Source organism: Thermobia domestica, chromosome 4, assembly GCF_964235325.1.
Source record: "Thermobia domestica chromosome 4, izTheDome1.hap1.1, whole genome shotgun sequence".
NCBI classification, from domain to species: domain Eukaryota; kingdom Metazoa; phylum Arthropoda; class Insecta; order Zygentoma; family Lepismatidae; genus Thermobia; species Thermobia domestica.
In genome coordinates, this window is record NC_137457.1 from 175062196 (window position 1) to 175083254 (window position 21059).

Here is a 21059-nt window from a genome sequence, read left to right on the forward strand (position 1 = left end):
TCCAACGTTTTTTCACCCTTGCGGAAATTTCCAGATTTTTCTGCAATTTTTGATCTTTCGCGGAGTTAAGTAGTAAGGGGGCACAAAACTGACCTTTTTTGGAAAATCGTAATAATTCCAATATTCCCAGTTTAATTTGGTTTCTTTTACAGTATATAGTTAATATACGTTCCATATTGAGAATTCAGATTAATTTGCCGTTAAAAACCAGACTGCAAATATTTTCCCTCTAACATTCTCATTCCACGTTTATTGAAAAGAGCAATAAAAGATATTAATATAGTATTGATTGTGAATTGAATGAAATGTTGAAAAATATATGTTTAATCAAGTCTTGAAGTTTCAACATTTTCATTCCACTATTATAAAATTTGAGACTGAGAATTCGTAAAGAAAGAGAAATTTTGAAGCGCGATAGAAAAATTATTAGAAATTTTGCTTGACTTTATTAATTCTGAAATCAAAGTAACATTGTTAGAGTTATTATTGAGAATCTTTGATATTAGGAGGAATTTAACGTAACTTATTCCTATCATATTTGCTTAAAAAAATAGAATCTTCTTTGGAGAATAATTTTTGAAAGTATATTACTATTTAGAATTCAAGTATATTAAAGAAACTTTTCTGCATATAGAATCACTCCGATATTTCATTAGTATATTTTTTTAATTTAATATTTTCTTGTATTATTTCGTTAGTGTATCTACATTATACTAACGCAATAGTGTAAATACACTCCCAAGTTGTTAATAAAATTGTTATTTAAATTGAATTTCTGTTTTTTTTTGGAAATATTGGAATGATAACTAAGTTTCACACTGACGAGTTGTACGATGGAGAACTAAATCTTCCGGTCCATGTCGCATCGACTAGGTGTTAATCGGATTGCATTCGGTCTGACGATTGTTATTATTATTATTATTATTATTATTATTATTATTATTATTATTATTATTATTTCTTTGAATGATAATATTTGTCGGACTGCAAGCTTTCTGTGTATGGTAGGTGAAAGGGCGTTACAACTGGGAAGGACAAAAAATACTAGTATTAAGTTTGCAACCCAGATTGATATCCATGATATATTTGTCAATATAGTATAAAAAGCGATTCGCGATGTTATGGATTGTTCACGAATGCTGGCTCGGGCTCTCCCTAGGGTGTATCTGCAATTACACAACGATTGTTTGAACAATTGTGGTTACTCTCACAGCGAATGAAAACTTTGTTTCCTACCTCCTTATGGAGGGTGGAATTGGATAAAGTAGAGTGAATTTTCTGATTTCTGAGATGAAGTGCGTACTGAATGGAAAGGTGCAATTGATTATTAATGTTTCTCGCGGAAATACGTCTATGTCATATTGTTTAAAATGTGTTAGGACTCTGCAGTAGACTTTCAAAATGTTATATTTGCTTTCAAATCTTATGCAGGAAGATTACATTCTAACACGTTCAGCTTCGTATACACCCCAAGGAAGAAACAGATAGTTCGCTGAACGAATAGCGTTGGTCCTACGGGACCGACATGTCTACTTTATTTCATTTCTTTCTTAGGAAGCCGTAAGCCCGATCTTGTTGAGATTTTACCATCAGAGTGGACCGATGCTGCACCTTCGAAGGGTTTTCTGCTAGCATTCCAGTAACATTGCTTTTTATTGTTTTTCATCTACAAAATTATGTGACGGCCCATTAAAAAAAAACACCGCAGCGCTCATAGAGTTTTAATACAGTTAACAATTTTGAAATGATTTAAAACCCAAAGTATGTTTACGTAGTTTTTTGCAAGTACCCAGGAAACGAAACACTATTTTTCAAATATATTTCAAGTTGAGTTACTTCTGAAATGTTACTGAATAACATACAATCGAAGCTAGAAGTAAGTACAACGGTTCTAATACAAATAGTTACTTATTGGAATTGATAGTAATTATTAACTTCTAGTAAGTAGAGAACAACAAATCTTCGAAACCTAAACGTCACAGTTCACAAATGCCTACATAAACGTGAATTTACTTTGCTATTCAAATGTGAAAGTCTAAACATGCCAAGATTTCAGTTAATTGAGAAATCAAAAATGTAAGCTTTAAAATAATCAAAGGCATTTAGTATATTCGATTCCCATTGGACTCTGAACTCTTGTATATTTCAGATCCTTCTAATGAATATAGATAACAAATGAATCTTATACGTGGTATGCAAAGGCTGTATTTCCAGCAGGAACATATGTGATATTAAAATCCACCCTACGTTGTAGAATTATATATTGGTACTCAAAAATTTAATTTTACATTTATTTTATAGACTCGCCATCAAATGCATATTCGAATGTCGATGCATAGTCGAAATACTGTAGTGTACTCATTTTACAATTGAGTAAATATAAAAATACGAGAAATGAAGTAGATAACTTTCCGCTAATGTTTTTGAGATGATCGATGGGAATATTGGAGGTGAGAAATATGTCCATCACTGATGGCAACATGTATATTTTTCTACTTAAAAAATGTTTTTGAATTTTTATACTGAGTAAAGTATGTAAAATTAAAGTTGAATATTTATAAGTCTACTTTTTAAATAGATATATAATAAGCAAAGCAAATTCATTACTGCTTTCAAGTAATATTTGTACCATGCATCGGAATGTATATCGACTTAAGCGATGGCTTCAAAGTGAAAGATCACTGATACCTTTATAAAGACAGTTTCATCACTATTGCTACTATTTTACCCATTAAGTCTTTTACAGTTAATATAAACTGTTTTCTTATGATTCAATTTGGCTGCAATATCTTGTTTTAAGCGATTGAGCATCTTTCTGTCGAAATTTTCGTATTAAGACATCTAAGATTTCTAGCCTAACACTAACATCAGCATGCATGATGCATCTTTGTCATTATGGTTTATCTACGTAATTGAAAACTGTGTTCAACTTTCTTCTCTATGTATGACAGGAGAAAATATACACATAAAGACATAAAAATGTCGTAAATCATATACCAAAAATTAATAGTGATGTTGTTGATTTGTTTACATATCTATCGCAGTATCAAAACATGAGTGAATTTCATTGCACATAATTGTTTCGTCAAAGTAAAATGGGTAGAAGTATGAGCTTAAAACATATGTGCTCATAGTTGTTTAAAAATCCACATGATGAGTCACAAATGAAAGATATGAGTTATCTAAACCATACACGTAAGTAAATGAAGAGAAACTTCTGTCCACTTATACAGCTTTCATATACAGAAATCATAAGATACTTTAAGGAAATTATTATACCTGAAACATTCAAGCCACAAAAGAATTGAAAGCAGTATAATTAAACAGAACTAATTAGAACTTAACTTTAAATTTCTTACATCTAAACTTAAACGAATGCATGCCTATATATTTAAAGTAATTATTCCGTTTAATGCTTTAATTTTCTTTTCTTTTTCTGTTTTACATATGTTCTATTTCTTTTAATTTTCTTAATATTCTTAATTATTTTTTAAATTACAATTTTTACTTTCTTTCCACATCTATCTGAGCTTGAGAAAATCCAATTCTTATGTTCTAATCTACAAACAGCTGTTTACCCTAATCATTCATTATTTTTAATTTGTTGTACATCCGAACACAGAATAAATCAGGACTAGTGAAGTACATTTTTGGATGTAATTTATACTATGATTTTTTTTGCGCTGTATCTCTAAAACTTTCTATAATCTGTGCTAATTGACCTATTTCTCACTTACTATAAAATTGACTATAGTCTTTAATGCTTTCATGTTCAATGTCTTACAGAATAATATATGATGGTTATGATCTTCATCACTTATATCTTCTGTTAATATGTTCTTAAATTTCTCTCTAGATAATGGAAAAGATTCTTCTAATATTTTATGTGAAACAGGATAATTATATGGATACATATTTTTCTTTATAAAAGATCAGTTACATTACTGGGAAAGATTGATTTCTCATTCTTTTAAGTTAACTTTCCATTCAGCAGCGAAGCTATATGTGACATGGACATAGAGTTTAATGTGATATCCAAAACCACATGATCACCCTCCTGGAGTCGTTTTATTTCGAAAGAATATCCGAATTTCTCTAGATTGTTCTGGTTTTAAATTTCTGACTAATGATGCGAAACTATTCTGATAAGAATCTAAACGAGTCAATAAATATTAATTGAATTGCCCTTCTTTTTTCACTTCTTTCTTTCTTTTTCTCTTTTTGCTTTTATCGTTATGTCTTACAATATATGTGAATTAAAATACTCTTCTTCTGTATTCGGTATATATATTTATACACACTATGTGATCATAAATATCCCGACACCTGGCTGAAAACGCCTTACAATCTCGTGGCGCCCTCCATCGGTACTGCTTGAGTTCAATATGGTGTTGGCACACCTTAAGCCTTGATGACAACTTCCACTCTCGCAGACATACTTTCAATCAGGTGCTGGAAGGTTTTGGAGAATGGCAGTCCATTCTTCACGGAGTGCTGAACTGTGGAGGGGTATCGATGTAGGTCGGTGAGGCCTGGCAGGAAGTCGGCGTTCCGTAACATCCCAAAGGTGTTCTACAGGATTCAAGTCAGGAGTCTGTGCAGGACAGTGCATTACAGGGATGTTATGGTCGTGTAACCACTACGCCACAGACCGTGCAGCATACACAGGTGTTCGATCGTGTGGAAAGGTGCAATCGCCATCCCCGAATTTCTCTTCAACAGTGGGAAGCAAGAAGATGCTTAAAACAACAATGTAGGCGCGCGCTGTGAGAGTGCCACGCAAAACAACAAGGGGTGCAAAATCCCTCTAAGAAAAACATGACCGCATCATAAAACCATCAACTCCTAATATGACTGGTTGCACTAAACACGCTGATAGATGACGTTCACTGGTCATTCGCCCACACCCTGCCATCGGATCGGCACATTGTGTACCGTTATTCGCCACTCCACACAATTTTACAGTTCTTGATTGTCCAATGTTTACGCTCCTTACACCAAGCCAGGAGTCATTTCGCATTTATCTGCGTGAAGTATTGCTTATGAGCAGCCGCTCGACCATGAAATCCAAGTTTCCTCACCTTAAGCCTAACTGTCCTAGTACTTGGAGTGGATCCTGATGCAGTTCGGAATTTCTGTGTCATGGTCTGTATAAATGTCTGCATATTACTCTTTACGACCCTCTTCAACAGCCGGCGGTCTCTGTCAGTCACCAGACGAGGTTGACCTGTACGCTTTTCTGCTGCACGTGTCCCACTTCACTATCAACATTAGGCACAGTCAAGCTAGGGATGTTTAGAAGTGTGGATATCTTGCCTACAGTCCTCTGACACCCAATCACCTGATCATGTTCGGACTCCGTGAGTTCCGCGGAGCGCCCACTTCTGCTGTCTCATGATGTTTAATGACTACAGAGGTCGCTGATAATGAGTACCTGGCAGTAGGTAGCAGCACACTGCATCTAATATGAAAAATTCGCTCTCTCTCTCTTATCCCCCCCACACACGCATATATATATATATATATATATATATATATATATATATATATATATATATATATATATATATATATATATATATATATATATTTTAATACTCCACCTGCTAAATACTCTATAAATATGAGCACTCTAGTCCAGATAAAGCAGCAATAAATATAAGAGAAATCTCTCGTTTTGTATTTTAAATTACAATAAGAATGAGCTGCACCTCTAAATTGGCCTATTAAGTGCTAGTGATTAGTAAGACTTATTTTACATAATTGTGTAATTCGTAGAGGTATTTTCCAATCCTTTCTTACATTTATGAAGAAAATCTTGTAGTTTTGATCGTCTACATCTTCTTTCTATAAAGAATTATTATTTTAAATTTTGTAATACATCCTTAATTTTATCTTTTAATCAATTTATTAATAATCCTTCATAATGGTCTTAATTAATACATTTAAACATTGTATCTCCTTTTCTTATAGGCTAGTCTTTTCATGCAACGTTCTTCCACACATGTGACAATTTTGTGCCGATTGATACTATTTTTCTTATTCTGAAAGGGAATTCATATGCATATACAGTATATCTCATACATTTTTGAAATTATGTCTCTTCTTCTTGCTAATTCTCCTCAAAATATCTGCTAAATAATGACCTATATATTGAACATGATTGCCTTTATATGAGTCTATAGTACTTTTCAAGTAATAATTAGCATTATGTGCCTGGTAAGCATTTGGATAAGACTTTCTGGATCAGGTTGGTATGCGTTGATATATGCCAGTAGGGATGAAAAATTTACGATTCTTGTGAAAGTTACTTATAAGAAACTTTGGTATGAAAAATAAATTTAAGTAATTTATTTCATTATTTTGGAAGTTGTATTTATTCCATTATCTAAGCTCCAGCAAACAATCCTCGATATTGTCCATGTTTATTTAATAATGATTATGGTTCAAAATGCTTAACCAACATTCTTCACAAAAGACTCTCTTATGCCCAACATTAGTCATTTGACTACCTATACATTTCCATAATCTTTCGACACAATTCTCATCATTTTAAATACATAAGAAGTGTATAAGTTTTTTTCTGTCCCTTTTTTGCAATTCCTAATGTAAAAAAAAAATCTACTCAAAAGTAAATATAGTAATGCAGGTATTTGTTCTATTTTCAAACTTGGCTGTGTCAATAAGTTGTACAGGAAAATGCCTTTAAAATATTGTTAAACTTACCTTTATGCGTTTTCGATTTAGAAAATTCTTGGCAATTTTTATGAACATGATCTAATGCGGATATTAGTGATCATAAGTGGAATTCTTATCATTATTTTTTACGCTAATGCACACGATTCTTTTATGAATTATGTTTTGAAATTGAGTGTAAGCGGAATCATTCATAGAAGCATACCTATTAATTAGTAATTTCAAAAAAAAATATAGTATTTCACATACCTGTAGATATCAAAACTTAAATTCTACCACATCTATTTTGAATTTTTAGGTCTGGTGTAAAATTAATTTAAGTATGTAAATTACGGTATTATTTCGTTATTTTTTTAAATTATGTTCTTGTATTTCTAAATATAGATGTTTGTGCTAATATTAATTTGATTTGCTTATCTTCATATTGTTTAACACAGTCAATCAGTTGGTTTCACTTGCTCGGGAATACAAAACATATCATTTTAACAACACTATTAACAGATATCTTTCATTAATTTTAGACAAAATCTTCTCTTCTATAAATACAACTAATGTTTTTATTCCCTGCAAACATTCCTACATTTATGTAACAAAATTTGTTAGAAAATCTTCTTTTGTGACAAAAGTCCATCTAAGTAAAGATACATTATTAGAAACCAATTAGTCTTTAATTATATATCTAATAATGTACCTAATTATAAACATCAATATTATTTACTGACACATTTTCTTTGTCATTATGCCAATTTAATTCTGGTGTATATTTTTTAAATCATTTGTTGATCCTTTAGTAATAATTATTGTTCTTCCATTATTTCTTTTAAATTTAACGATATTTTCCCCACTAATAACGCTAGAAGTTACATGAATAAATTGTTGTCGATTTTACGAATTAAATCACAAGTTCACCTATACTTATTGTATATAAAATTTTAAAAGTTATGTTTTAAATGCAATAAAAATTAGTTATACTTATACACAGAAATCTAGTAATATACACCATGTGCTGATATACAGTAGTTTCTTATTAGATTTTATACGCTAGTAACGAAGATATGATTATTAATTAAGATTCTGTAAGTTATACAGACGCAGATGAACTTCAAAACATCATAGAAGGTTCATACTTAAATATAAAGTTAATTGAAAAGTTTAATGTTAATAGAGAAATCATAACCAAATAAACACTTATCAACATATCTTATAGGGAAATTTATAGATAAGTTTGATTGCAAAAGTGTTAGTAAAAGTTCACGCTTTCAGAGGACGTCATAAGATATTGCAGATACAATTGATGCGTAAGGGGTGTTTCATTGTGATATTACAGACATTTTTTAGTGAGTTGATCGATAAAGTTGATTGACATACATTTCATATGGCTATTTTACTTTTAGAATAGAAGACTTAACCACGCTATAAACCTCTTCTGGTTTTTCCTTTGTTAACATTAATATTTCAATTTATTGTTGACTTCATTTACTGTCGATTCTAACACTTGTGTAGAGATAATTATATTTGTTCCGGGAATATGAGAATTTAGTTTTCTTATTATAAGTCCACACTGATACAAGACTATAAGTATTATAAGTCCACACTGATACAAATTAGTAGCTTGAACGTTTCTAGTATTTTTATTTACAATCATATTAAAATCACCAAACATACCATACTAATAATTTTCTTTAATAAACTTATAACAACGTCATTTAAACGTAAGTACGATCTACAATACTTAACCATTTAAGATATACAGAGTATCACTCTGTTTTTTTAATCTACAATATACTAATATCTGTATTAATTTAATAATTCTGGTTTAAAAAGCCTTTAGTTAATTCGTTGTTTAAATCTTTAGTTGTATACGCGGGAGTGTTAGGTTATTATCTTCTGTAATAAACAGTTCTAATGACCAATTTCGTTTATATAATTTCTGAAACAAATTTGCAGATTTATTTATACGAAAATAATCACATACTTAAGCATATTATCATATACACATTCCTAATATTATTTTGTCATTCTTTTATTAACTTTCACTACATTCATAAATTACTCTATGAAGTATATATTCATAATTATTAACCAGTTGTTGTAACGCTTCTAACCATTGGCAATTTCTTTAAGTAATACATTTTAAGCATTTTAAAACAGTTCTCTTAAAACGCTTTAATATAAAAGCTTTGTTAGTATTTTAAATTGAATAAAGATTGATTTTTTAACAAAAAACATAAATTATCGTAAGTATTTATAACTTTTGCACAATTTAAAAAGAACAATTAATTATAGAAGAAATGCGTAAGCCAAGAGAAAAATTTACAAAAAATACCAAACAAAGTTAATGATTTTTGGTAAGCTGATCTTATGAAAATAGATAGTGGGGAATAAATATCCAATATCCACTTCCATAAGATCAGCTTGCCATAAATCACCAACTTGGTTTCTTAAAGCTATAATTTTTAATGGATTTTTGTGACGACTTCCGCATTTCTTATAAAATCTTTTCCTATTAAATTTACTTAAGTCAATCTTGTTTCACGAACTGAGGTTTATTCATATTGCACTTAACCTTGCTTATACTTTATTCCTTTTAGATATATTAAATATTATTGTTCCTTCTTTATACCAGTGGTTTACCTACATTAAATACAGTACGTTACCTTGTTTTTATTTAATGTGAAATTATTAATTTTCTCTTTCTGTATGCATATACACAAAAAATATTTGTCCTTCTACCAAGGGAAACATGTTTCTGCTCGAAACGTAATTGCTTCATCCTTCTGGATGTGAGAATGAAAAATGTCCAGGTGTTTATCAAGACTTAATTTCACATATATTGTTTTCTCATTATAGAGAATTTGTACGCATTAGGTAGATCAATATTCTGAAGAATGCATTATTCACATTTTAATTTTTCAATCGACATAATAAATGCATACTTTCTGTCTTTATAATTAATCTAAAAATATCTATCTTCATTACCTGAAAGTCTCATTTTGTAGCAAGTAACTCAGCATCAATATCACTTTAACTTATAATCTCGTCTTTAGATGGTTTTAACAAATCTCATATTATTGATTCATTTTATAATTGTTATTAACATTACTATCTATTGATTAATGTTCTCCTTGTGTTAGATCATCTTCTCGATAAATATCTTGGGATGTGTTAATTCTTTCGTTTTTAAATTTACCCAATGATGTTCTATTTGATGTAAAATCTTCGCTTATTTTGTTGTGCTTTACCTGAGTATATAGTAGGGTGGAGCGGAAGCAATCACATTTTCGTGTAACCGACCTTAATAGGGTTCAAAAGTTGCGTGTTTGCATGCCAATAATTGAAAAAAATAGCGAAGATAATCGCACTTCGGGTCATCACTTCGCTCAAACACTGTGTATGTTTTTTTTAAAATAAAAAACGACAAAAACACTGGAAAAATCAGATCTTTATCTATCGAATTTTGATAGCGCTCACAAATTACGGATTTGTGTGTTAATCAATGAAAAATAACAAAATAATGACACTTTAATCTTTAATTCCGGAAAAGGTCTAAAATTTGTTAAAAAAACAGAAAATACAAAAATTTACATTTACGAGAGGAAATGATATTTTCGAATATCAAATTCCAATATGGCACGAAAGTTGCGTATTTGTGCGCTAAGGGTAATCATATTTTGGAACTTCAGTTCGCGCATACGCCCTAAAGTTTGAAGCAAGAATACACAAAATACCAAAATTTTCCTTTACGCAAGAAATATATATATATTACTTGTATTCATTTGTATAGCCTCTAAGTACGATAATTTAGCTGTCTGAAGTCGTTTTTGTTAATAATTCGTTGATTAATTTTATACCTTTTATGTTCATACTGACTTTGCTGCTTCTCATCCATTTCTCAACGATCTCCATCCTTTGAAATAGCCCAGAACTTACCACGAGGAGTTGCCTTTAATTTGAGATCCACCTACACCTTACCGAACTCTCCTATCAATTATAGTGTGTTAAATTATGTTACTTTAGCGAAGAATGTTGTCTTAAATTCAGTTATTCTAAAATCAAATATTGTCTTTATGAGTCTTCAGAGCAAAGTTGTTCCACAGTAGCCATCTTTTTTGTTCGCACACATTTCTTGCAAACTGTGTAAAAAGCTTTACACAAATGTCAGCTTCCTCTATATGGCATGAAATATTAAAGAAGTCAAACTAAGGGGAAGACTTGTCGTTCATAAGTTATAAGATTTTGAGCACTGGATGGGGCGAGAGCTTAAATTTCCTCCAAAATACCATCTCACTTTAGTCCGCGGTATCAAAATTTATTGAAGGTGCGACAAAAGTGCTAACAGAGCAATTCACACAGGGCATATGCTCCAGATGCAGCTATAAGAGATCCAGAACCTCTCAGTTACTTCCGATGTATGACATGTGTATATCGGGTTTTTCCGTTGTACGTTTCTGAAAGATATTCTATAAACGAAATCAAAGTGCTTGCAATCTACATTATAAAGACCTATGCTCCTGTCTGGTTTGACATAAAGAGATATCAGTCAATGAAATATAGCCATGAACATATTTTGTAGATATTTCAAACAATTAGACAGTTGCCACACAACATTAAAAGAACCATCGATCCTACGATTGAGATAAATGCGGTCTTGTGTCACCCAGAAAACATATTGTTGGCTATGATAATGGATGAGAGACAACATGTACGAGAGTTGGATTAGAGAAGAGTGCTACTGGCAAGAAAAAAGATCTGGAAAGTAAAATCTGTTAGAACTTTCGTGGTAGCTTCAATAAATTTTGATGCCACGGACTAGAGTGAGATAATACATTTGAGAAAATGTAAGCTTTTGCCTCCTTCAAACCTCAAAGCTTATCAGTTATGCACAATAAATCTGCTCTCGATTTGAACTTCTTAAATTTTTCATGACAAACTCAGAAAGCTGAGAGATGTGTCAAACTTGTTACAGAGTCTGAAGGAAAAGTGTGCGGACAAGAAAACAGAGGTCCTTACATTAATGCAATTTTGTTCTTAAATTGATAATGACAAAATTTCATTTGAGAAAATCTAAATCAAAGACAGCATCCTTGACTAAGTTAACATAATTTAGCACATCTTAATTGTAAAGAGAGTCCCGTATTGAGTTTGTGGAACTCAAATTCCCGCCACCTCCTCGTACTGCGCCATTTCAAGGGCGATAATCTTGAGAAATGTGCTAATATAAGAGCTGGAAAAATCATTACGAAAACAAATTGTGTAAAATCACTCACATTAACGAATTAATAAGAAACATGACCTCAGACAACTAAAATAACGTAATTAGATGTCATAGAAATCAAAAAAGTAATCTATATATGTTTTGGATAAATAATTCCATAATTCATTCCTGTATCACTTCTCATATGCATAAAGTTTTATGGCTTCACAGCGTCAAATACTACTACTAGACTCCATGTTGGATGGTGTGTCTTGGGAAGCGGATTTGTCATATAAGTCTTACTTCCTCTGACGTGTGCGTATGCACATCCCCCTGCTGTTCTAAGCGTTCCGTGCTTTTCTTGTTGGGATTCCAAGGTTTGGGAATAGAAAATATAAAAAAGAGTAAATAACAAAAGCATGCAATCCCACATCTCTTTCCTTTTGGGCTTGCAAGACCTATGTTTTACAGGATGTTGCTTTCAGTGCTAATTCTTCTTTATCAAGGTCACACGTTAGTCTGTACGGTAATGCTTTCCCTGCACCACTGTTCCATTTGACCTTGTCGCCGCACGCAGATTCTACCGTGAGTGAATGCGTATGGATACACAGTTGAGTAGTGTAAGTTCTCCTCCCAAGGTCCCAAGTTTCAAATTGTTGCGTTCAAACACATTTTTTATAAATATTTTTAAATACCAATGTTTACATGAGCTAAAAATATAAACTCGAGACAGGCCTCACCATCTCCCAGAAAGCTCAGACCAATCGAGAATGAAACAACGCCTCAAGTGTGTAAAGTGTGTAAAGGACAGGTATCGTTATGTCCGTATTTCTGTATATTATAATTAAATATAAATGTGTAGATAGTACTAATGCTGAAACAAACCTTCCAAGAAGTATTAAGCTCTTGTCCGCTTCCCATATTAATAAAGGTATTACTTATAGCGCCAAACTGGTTGCAAATATCAAGAAATTATGTAAAAATACTTTAAATATGCAAATGGTAAACGGTAAGCAAACAGCGATGTCACTTAACTTAACAACCATAGGAGCACGTGTTGATAGAATCCCATCGTGTGCGGAACGTTTCTTGCGGTAAAATATCATGTAGAGAACTCCTAAATGCCAGCGTGGAGGTCTTTAAATCAGAGATCCAAATAGAAATATTGAAGAGTTATTTCGCATAGAAAGTAGGGAGTCAGATTAAACGGTTACTAAGTCACTAATTGCTACTTTCAGTTTGTTTACACTTCGTGAATACGCGAAGGTTGGTTATTATGGACATGAAAGAAGATGTCGTTGTCATATGCAATATCAATTGTATTCATACTCTAATTGAAGGGTACGGGGAAAAAACAGGGAATGTCCATCTATGTGCTTTTTCGGATGCTTTCTCCTATCTGCTGGCTACTCTTGATACTATTTGACTGTATATGTCATGTATGCGTAAATGTGGAAATATCCATGTAAAAAGGGGAAATGACTTAACTAACCCTATTCTTTTTACGCGGTTTTCAATATTAAAAGGCCGTTTTCTCGAAAATCTAATTTTGTGACATTCCTTCTTTTTTTCCCTTACCCTTCAATTATTCATCATATCTTGTATATTCCAATTTCTTTCCATTTATAAAAAATATTACAATTTAGATTCGAAACCACATACTAGTCGAAAAATTGCTTTCTATACACTTTTTCCGGATCTTTTCATAGTCTTCCAAAAATGCCTTTTGTCAGCTGCAACTTTGGTTTGGTGATAAATGATCATCCCTGAAGGCCTGGTGAAATATTACAAGACTTCAGTTGCAGACTTGTTGAGTTTCACACGTAACTCTATCAGTGGCGGTCGGTGGATTGTGGTTTCGGGTGTTGCAGTACGAACGATAAGAGACAGAAGATATAGAGTTGACTCACTGACTAATCAGCATAACTTTAGATGCAAATGCTATGAGATATGTTAAATAAAATAAAATTCTGTTTGTAAAAAACAAAAAATGCAGAACATTTTATCCAATTAATCACCTTAATTAATTAGTAAGTTCATCATCCTCTCTTTGATTGGAGCAAATCTGTCTAATACATGCTGGTTGAACTCTGGTATTCTTATTATCAGGTCTTTTTCGATGGAAAGCATAACCAATGCTGATAACCTTTCTTGGGACATTCAATTCCTTGAAAGTGTCAATTCTTTCTCATGTGGAAAAAAAAAACTTTTCGTCTTTTGCTGACGCCATAGGTACATTTAATATTAATTTCAGAAGCTTTGTAGATTCACTAAATATTTTTTCTAGATTATTGCGAACGATTCATTCTAGCAAACTCAGTCCCTGACAGTGATCCGAATTCCTCTTCAGCATTGACTGAAGAGAGTTCGTAGCAGAGATTAGTTTTATTAAAAAAATGTTCATTGAACACTCTTTATTCACAGTTTATCCAGGAAACTTTAAAATAAATTGAGGAAATATATCTGGTGCAAACAACACTACTGCCATAAGATACCTTGTAAATTTAAACTGGATTTTTTTTCGAACACTCTCCTAGATTGCCCTTTGCTTGTTTTGTCTAAGCCTTAATTGCAAATTTTTCCTCATTTGAAAGGTGGTCAATGTTTTTTTTGTAATTTACAGAAGTCATGGTATACAATTCATTCAGAATTTATAGGTTATTTACAGAATTAAAGCACACACACACAAAAAAATAAACCTAATAATTATAAACCAAAACAGCTGATACAAAAGAGGTACTGGTATATGAATTCCGAATGTTACATATTCATACATCAACACACACACATGTGCGTAAAAGAAAAAAAAAAACTACATTCCAAATCATCTGTCTTGGTTGTTACGCAATGCACGATGAACAGAATATACTTCCACATGAGGCGTAACAACGGTTACCAGTGTGATATGTTCTGGAAAGAAAACCTCGAAACCCGCCAGATGAAGGATCAGCATGTAACAGAAGCCAAAAATCGAAGAGCATCAAAACAAACAGCACTGCTAGTTCTACACCTAGAAGTGTTAACTGGAAGGGGTCCAAAGTATTTGAGGGAGGTTCAATACGTCTACGTAATATGGAACCTGTCTTATTCTGCACCCGAAAAGACGATAAGTAGTTCTTACTTACTGTCACCTATATTTTTAGAAAAAATGGTAGAACGATTATTTCTATAAGAGAAGAAAGAGTACACGATGAGGCGTAAAATAAAATATTTAGCCTACATCAATGGTTTCTCTGTTAAACAAGTATAGTTCGTTAAGAAAGTCTACAAATGTTAGTCAAGTTTCGAAATTTTCGGGAGGTCCGTACCCGGTGGACCCCCTCGTGGATACGCCCCTGAGCATTGCTAACTAGTCCCAAATTCAATGTGGCGTTCCCCATCATACAGTTTTATGTGGAAATTATCAAGAGTATAAAATATACTTATTTTATAAAAGAAATATGTTTATACTAAAATACTATCCACAGGCGGGGAGAGCGATTCTACATGCCGACTTATTAATATTTGATTCACAAATTACTGTAGAAGAAGCCTTCATTATCAATATAAGCTAAGAATTAACTTGTAAATGCGAGTCTACTTTCATTTGTTTTCTTCTCTACTATATATTTTCTTTGTTATTTTGTAATTCTGCAATCACTTTTTTTAATTGTCATTATATTGATTTGCTTCTGTATAGTCCTGTAATTTAAAAATATGAATGCATAAAAACAAATTCCATTTGTTAATTGCTAGTGAAAGAAAATTCAGAAATCTTATTTAGCGCGAAAAACTTTCTCGTTCACTGGGAACCGTGCTGTGTTGCAGAAGCGCTGCAACGACCAGTCCCTTTAACTTCTAAGATAGGGAAAAGGAGACTTAACATTCGCTCCAATTCCCGCGATGAAGGAATCTGGTCGCTGTATGCTCGCTGCAACACAATATAAATTAGAGACTCTATGACGGATTATTTTTCGTTTTTTAAAATGGATTAACGGAACGGACAGTTACAGAAGTAAAAAATATGTTATTTAAAGTGTATATATGCGAGTATTAAAAAGTATTTTTTCTGTTCTTTACTGCTATTGATAATAATATTTTTTCTTGAAATACTTTGGTTGTTGCGCAACGCTGCAACGCTAACGTTAGCCGCCACTGAACTCTATCGAATAAGAAGTAAGCACTCCAATGGGACTTGTGTAAAAGATGAAACAGACTTTTATGAAATCGACGATCTTTCACCTCGGAGAGCTCTTAGACATCATTACATGCACTAACTCGATAGTTGATTTAAACCACTATCCATCCCGATGGACAGAAAGCATTGAAACGTACAATTCCTTTACAGTGTATGACATTACTTTCCGGACAGACTTCATGTAAATACTTGGCTCGAAAATTTTCTTTAACATTCTATTCCGACCTACTTAACCTACAGAGATTTTAATATTATAGTCTCAACATTCCATTAAACAGAAGTGACATTGGGAAATGTATATGCTGGACTACTTTTGTGAAGCAGAAAAATATCAATGGATTTTTCTTAACACTGGAATATCTAAAAAAAAATGTTCACATGTTTCCTCTCACATTTTACATAATTAATTAGTTACAGTCTAAAAGCAGGTTAGAGTTTTATAAACACATATCTGCTACAATTCTTTCTACGCCTTTGGAAAACTTAATCGTTTAACAAAGGAACTTTCAACTTCTTTTTCTTTCTGGGATAAACAAAATTAAAAACTAGAATTTGCAACACCATAAAAAAGTATCCTAATTTTTGCATATCAAAACATTATTACCAAAAAACCACGTCTTCGAGCATAATGCTTGCACATACATTTGGCAAGTTTTGATCCTTAGAATTGAAAAGAGTACTAAACTAATATTTACATAGCGTAAGCATAGCTTCTTTAGAAGGAGTAAAATTATATCGACAGTATATAATTTAACTAAATTAATTATTGCCATTTTGTAGAAATTTGAAACTTTGCCTAGTGATGCCCATATACTATGGAGGATAATAATCTCCTGCATAAACTCACCGTACCGTATTTCAATAAAACCGCTTATTAGAGATTACTGTAGTGCAAAGAAATAACAATATGATATAATACACTGTTTCCAAATGCTTTATCCGTAAAAAAGAACTAAGAGATCATGAAACTTTGCATATACATGCAATTAAATCCTAGAGGAGATATATCAAATTTCATTTTATAATAACCCTTAAATTAGATAGATTGGTAACATTTCTCGTTCTTGAAGTTTAGGAGCAAAATGTGATTGAACCAAAGGAAAATAAAAATATGCAGGACGAGCGCAGGAACTTGTGATAAACGCAAAGAAGACAATGTAAATCTGATATGCATGGAACTATTGTTTGTTAGCTTCTGTTCCATAGAAAGACTATCCAGACTTTCATATGATTATTTAGTTTTAAAAATTTAAGAAATGTTGATATTAACCTTACGTTTAATTCAGGAGCTGAGCTAACTCCACGAATAACTAGCCTATTTCACGTCATTCTATGTGACCTTCTAATGAAACAATCACAAGAGTATTTCCAATCTTGAGCTTAGCATGAATGTTCTTCTTACCTATCAATGATGCTGAAAGTAGGATATTCTTATCCCCAATTAATGGCCTTGTTAATGTGTCCACGCTCGTAGTCCAAAGGTGAGGTGAATCTCCATTATAAATTGCTTTCAGATAAATGAACAAGTGTCCCGTATCGTTTCTCATACTCTGTACGTTGACGTCCAATTTATGTGAACTGACAGTTATAGATGTAATGACATAATATACAAGTGAAATAGATATTTTTGAACTGTAGCACCACAACAGATTCATTATTTTAATTGTGAGTAGAACTCGTATCTGTAATTAGAGAATAAAATTATTATAAGTGTATAATTTATACTGCCTCTTCATGTAAAAAATATTTATTCTTTGTAAATATCAAAACAAATAAAAAATATACTACTTTACACAATACACGGTATTATCCAAATACATTTCGAACTCTGTTGTAAAGTAGTTTTATTACGTAATACAAATGCCACAAAATATACAAAAATGAAAGCAGTTTTAGACAGTAAGTATATTTTTCATGCGGCTTTAGGTATATTTCATCTTCTGCATCGGCTGTTTTTATAGACCTGGTTAACAAACAAATTTAAACAATTTAAGTGTAATGTATACAACCTAGGTGAGCATAGATTTATGCTTTTATCCAGTTATTATTATACCGATTTTTAGAACTACTTTCAATTGTAAGTACATATTTCCTTTTTTAGAAACATCAAATCCTAGTTTCATTATCGTGATGACATATCTTCCAGCTCTTCGAATATTATGTTGATTCTACTGAATTGCTGCCCAAATTAAACCCTTATTTGCCAGAGTGAATAAACGAAATTTTCTACCAGCCCTATTTTACATTTCTTGTCATAGAGGACCAGAGTGTCTGTCAAATCCAAAAAACACCTTAGATAATTACAAATTCTCTTAATATCACTCACCTTCTCTTTATTTTTATAACAGACAAGATGTGAAGTTGAACAATAATATTACTGAATGCCATAATTTGGCTGCCAATACGATGTACGATGGAAATAATATTATACAAAAGGTACTGTAAGTTTAACTCACTAATTTAAAGAAGAGAAAACAAGCAACTTAAGGAGGGAATATATCAATAAAAGTAATATCATAGCGAATGGACTACGAACAAACACTGTTTGTTTTAAGTATTTGATTATTGTTTCACTGCCAATTTGAGAGCCTGTACTAAATGTTCTTGTTTAGTTAGTTTTGCAGCCGCAAAAAAATCCTCGAAATTTGCATAGTACGCATTTGGTCACAAAAAGTGATACGGAGAGAGAGAATAAATCATAAAAGTTGAAGAGTCCTCTTACGGCCATCATATCTCCTTATTCATTTTTACTTCATTGTGTTACAGAGGAATATTCAAATCGTGTAACACAATTAGACCACCTCTACATTTCCTCAAAAGTAAACTTTACGTGGCGTGTATAAAACCATCATAAGATATGGCATAACGAAGAAAGATAAAATTAGAAATTAGCGTACTGTATGGTAAGAGATAAGAGAAAGTTTTAAATATACCGTCAACAGATGGGTAACAGAAGCAAACGAAGAAGGTTAATAATCGGTCTCTTTTAGGATAGAGAATAAAGTAATGGGTTTGCTTGCATCCCTTGAGTATCATCATTGCTTCTGATCTTGTGTAGGCAAACCCTTTTTGTAAAGAAAGTGTCTGCTTTATTACTGGCAGTTAGAAATTTATTTGCAAACATGACATTTATGCAAGAAATTAGAATGCAAGACGTTTACACAAGGAAATGAAAGGTATATATTATAGCTGTATAATACTGTACATTACAATATACATACTAAACTAAATCACATTTTTTCTCCTCTTAACTATAGCATGTACTACAAGGTAGGAAACTCATATTTGATTTGTGTTGGGAGCTCAAGTGGTTCGGGATTCCAATCTAAATCATATTTTCAGGTCTCATATAAGCTTGGTGTTGAAAGGACGCTAATCCCCAATAAACCAAGTGTAACATTTAATCTTGAACTAAAGGAAATATGGTAAGATTTTCTTCCTAGAAAGTAATTCGTTAGTAGTTGGTGCTAGCATGGGTCGATTCTGGTGGGCAGATGGGAATTTCCCTTAATTTCAAAAGGTATAAACATTGTGATCAATGGTATAATAATATACATGATGAACTCGAAACTATGTATATCAGACAATCTTGTCTCCCCCTAATCAGATCCTGAAATGCACACCCTGGGCAAGGAGAATCAGAGTGTATAAAGATACATAGATGTGAAAATGTATGAACAATAACACAAGTCCCCTTTTGAAAAACAGAAAATAGTAAAATATTAAAACTTTGCATATGAATATTATAGAAATTCTCATTTTCCTTTAACAATTCTGATTTTTTAATAACTAATCATTTGTTATGCTGTGAACAAATTGTGAACCTCAGAGCGTGTCTCCAAATGAAGCAAATCAGAGCATTTAACAATTTGAAAACAAAGAAAATCAGGTTTGAATACTTTATAGGTTTGCTAATATTCTTCCTTATAGAGGGTCGCCCGTAACATGTTTCCTTATTTTTATTAATTGCCTATGTGTCAAATTCAACATACTTTATTCTTTTCTGAATGAATTTTTCTTAATATTAGAGAAATGATACTTTTTTCTTGCTGGAAAAAGTTTCGGAAGTTATGAAATATGTATTTTCTCTCGTTTTCCGCTTTTAGTGATGTTGGATAGCGTCACACTTGCCTAATTGAACAACATGCAATTATTTTTGCTATGAGACATTGTAAGTATGTTCTATTCTAACTGGCAACACACTAAAAATGAATTTTTCGGTATCTTATTTTTCATTTTATTTACAATATTTACATTAATTCACTCTGAAAGTGAGTTAATTAACGCACACAAAAAGGAGTTCTTAGTCTAATTTAATTTCAAAGAAACGGGATGATACAAATGGCTTATCGGTTATGCATAAGGCGGTTGATTGGCGAGGAGCAAGACAAATCAGGACCATAGTTAAGAGCTTGCGGCAATCTTCTTATACAAGAAATCGGGATTTTCTTGTAATGCCACTTTTATTAAAATATGTACCGTAAAATGAAGGAAATAATTTAAAACGCATGTCTAAATAAAGTCTTGCGAGTTCTCATACTAGAAATTCAAAATTTTAAAGATAAATAAATGAGAGGACGCGTCGTGCGTTATAGAAATGTCAGTTTGATGGATATGGAAAGAAATAAGCAAATTCTTTAAACAGTTTTCAGTGTATGAAAATGATATTGACGTTTCATCTTTTCACTATCACGGGAAAGCGTTTGAACCTTTTAGATAAATATTGGAAAGGAATTAGTTGAAGTTGGGAAGAGTGAAAGTTTCATGGTTTCACACAAATTTATTTACGTATTCCAACGGGGAAAAATAAGTTCTATTATACTTCGCATTTAAGTTCCTAAATCTATTTGTCTGGTGCTAAGAACAGCGATATCAGTTAATGTCTCTAAATGGTTTGCAGTCAAGAATATATATTATAAGTATATATGTTGGCCACAATTTTGTAGCAGTAATACATTTTAACATTTATAATAATTATCCGGTTGCATTAGG

The 21059-nt window shown here is 32.0% G+C and overlaps 1 protein-coding gene across 1 annotated transcript in view; it reads right to left on the bottom strand.

Moving 5' to 3' along the window:
- The window catches only part of LOC145683402 (hemolymph lipopolysaccharide-binding protein-like), a 392275-nt gene that overhangs the window by 246591 nt on the left and 124625 nt on the right, over window positions 1-21059 (bottom strand). The window contains exon 2 of the mRNA XM_081754738.1: window positions 17470-17749. Within this exon, the coding sequence (XP_081610864.1) occupies window positions 17470-17722 (253 nt within the window). The 5' untranslated portion in view covers window positions 17723-17749. The remainder of the gene's footprint in view (window positions 1-17469; window positions 17750-21059) is intronic.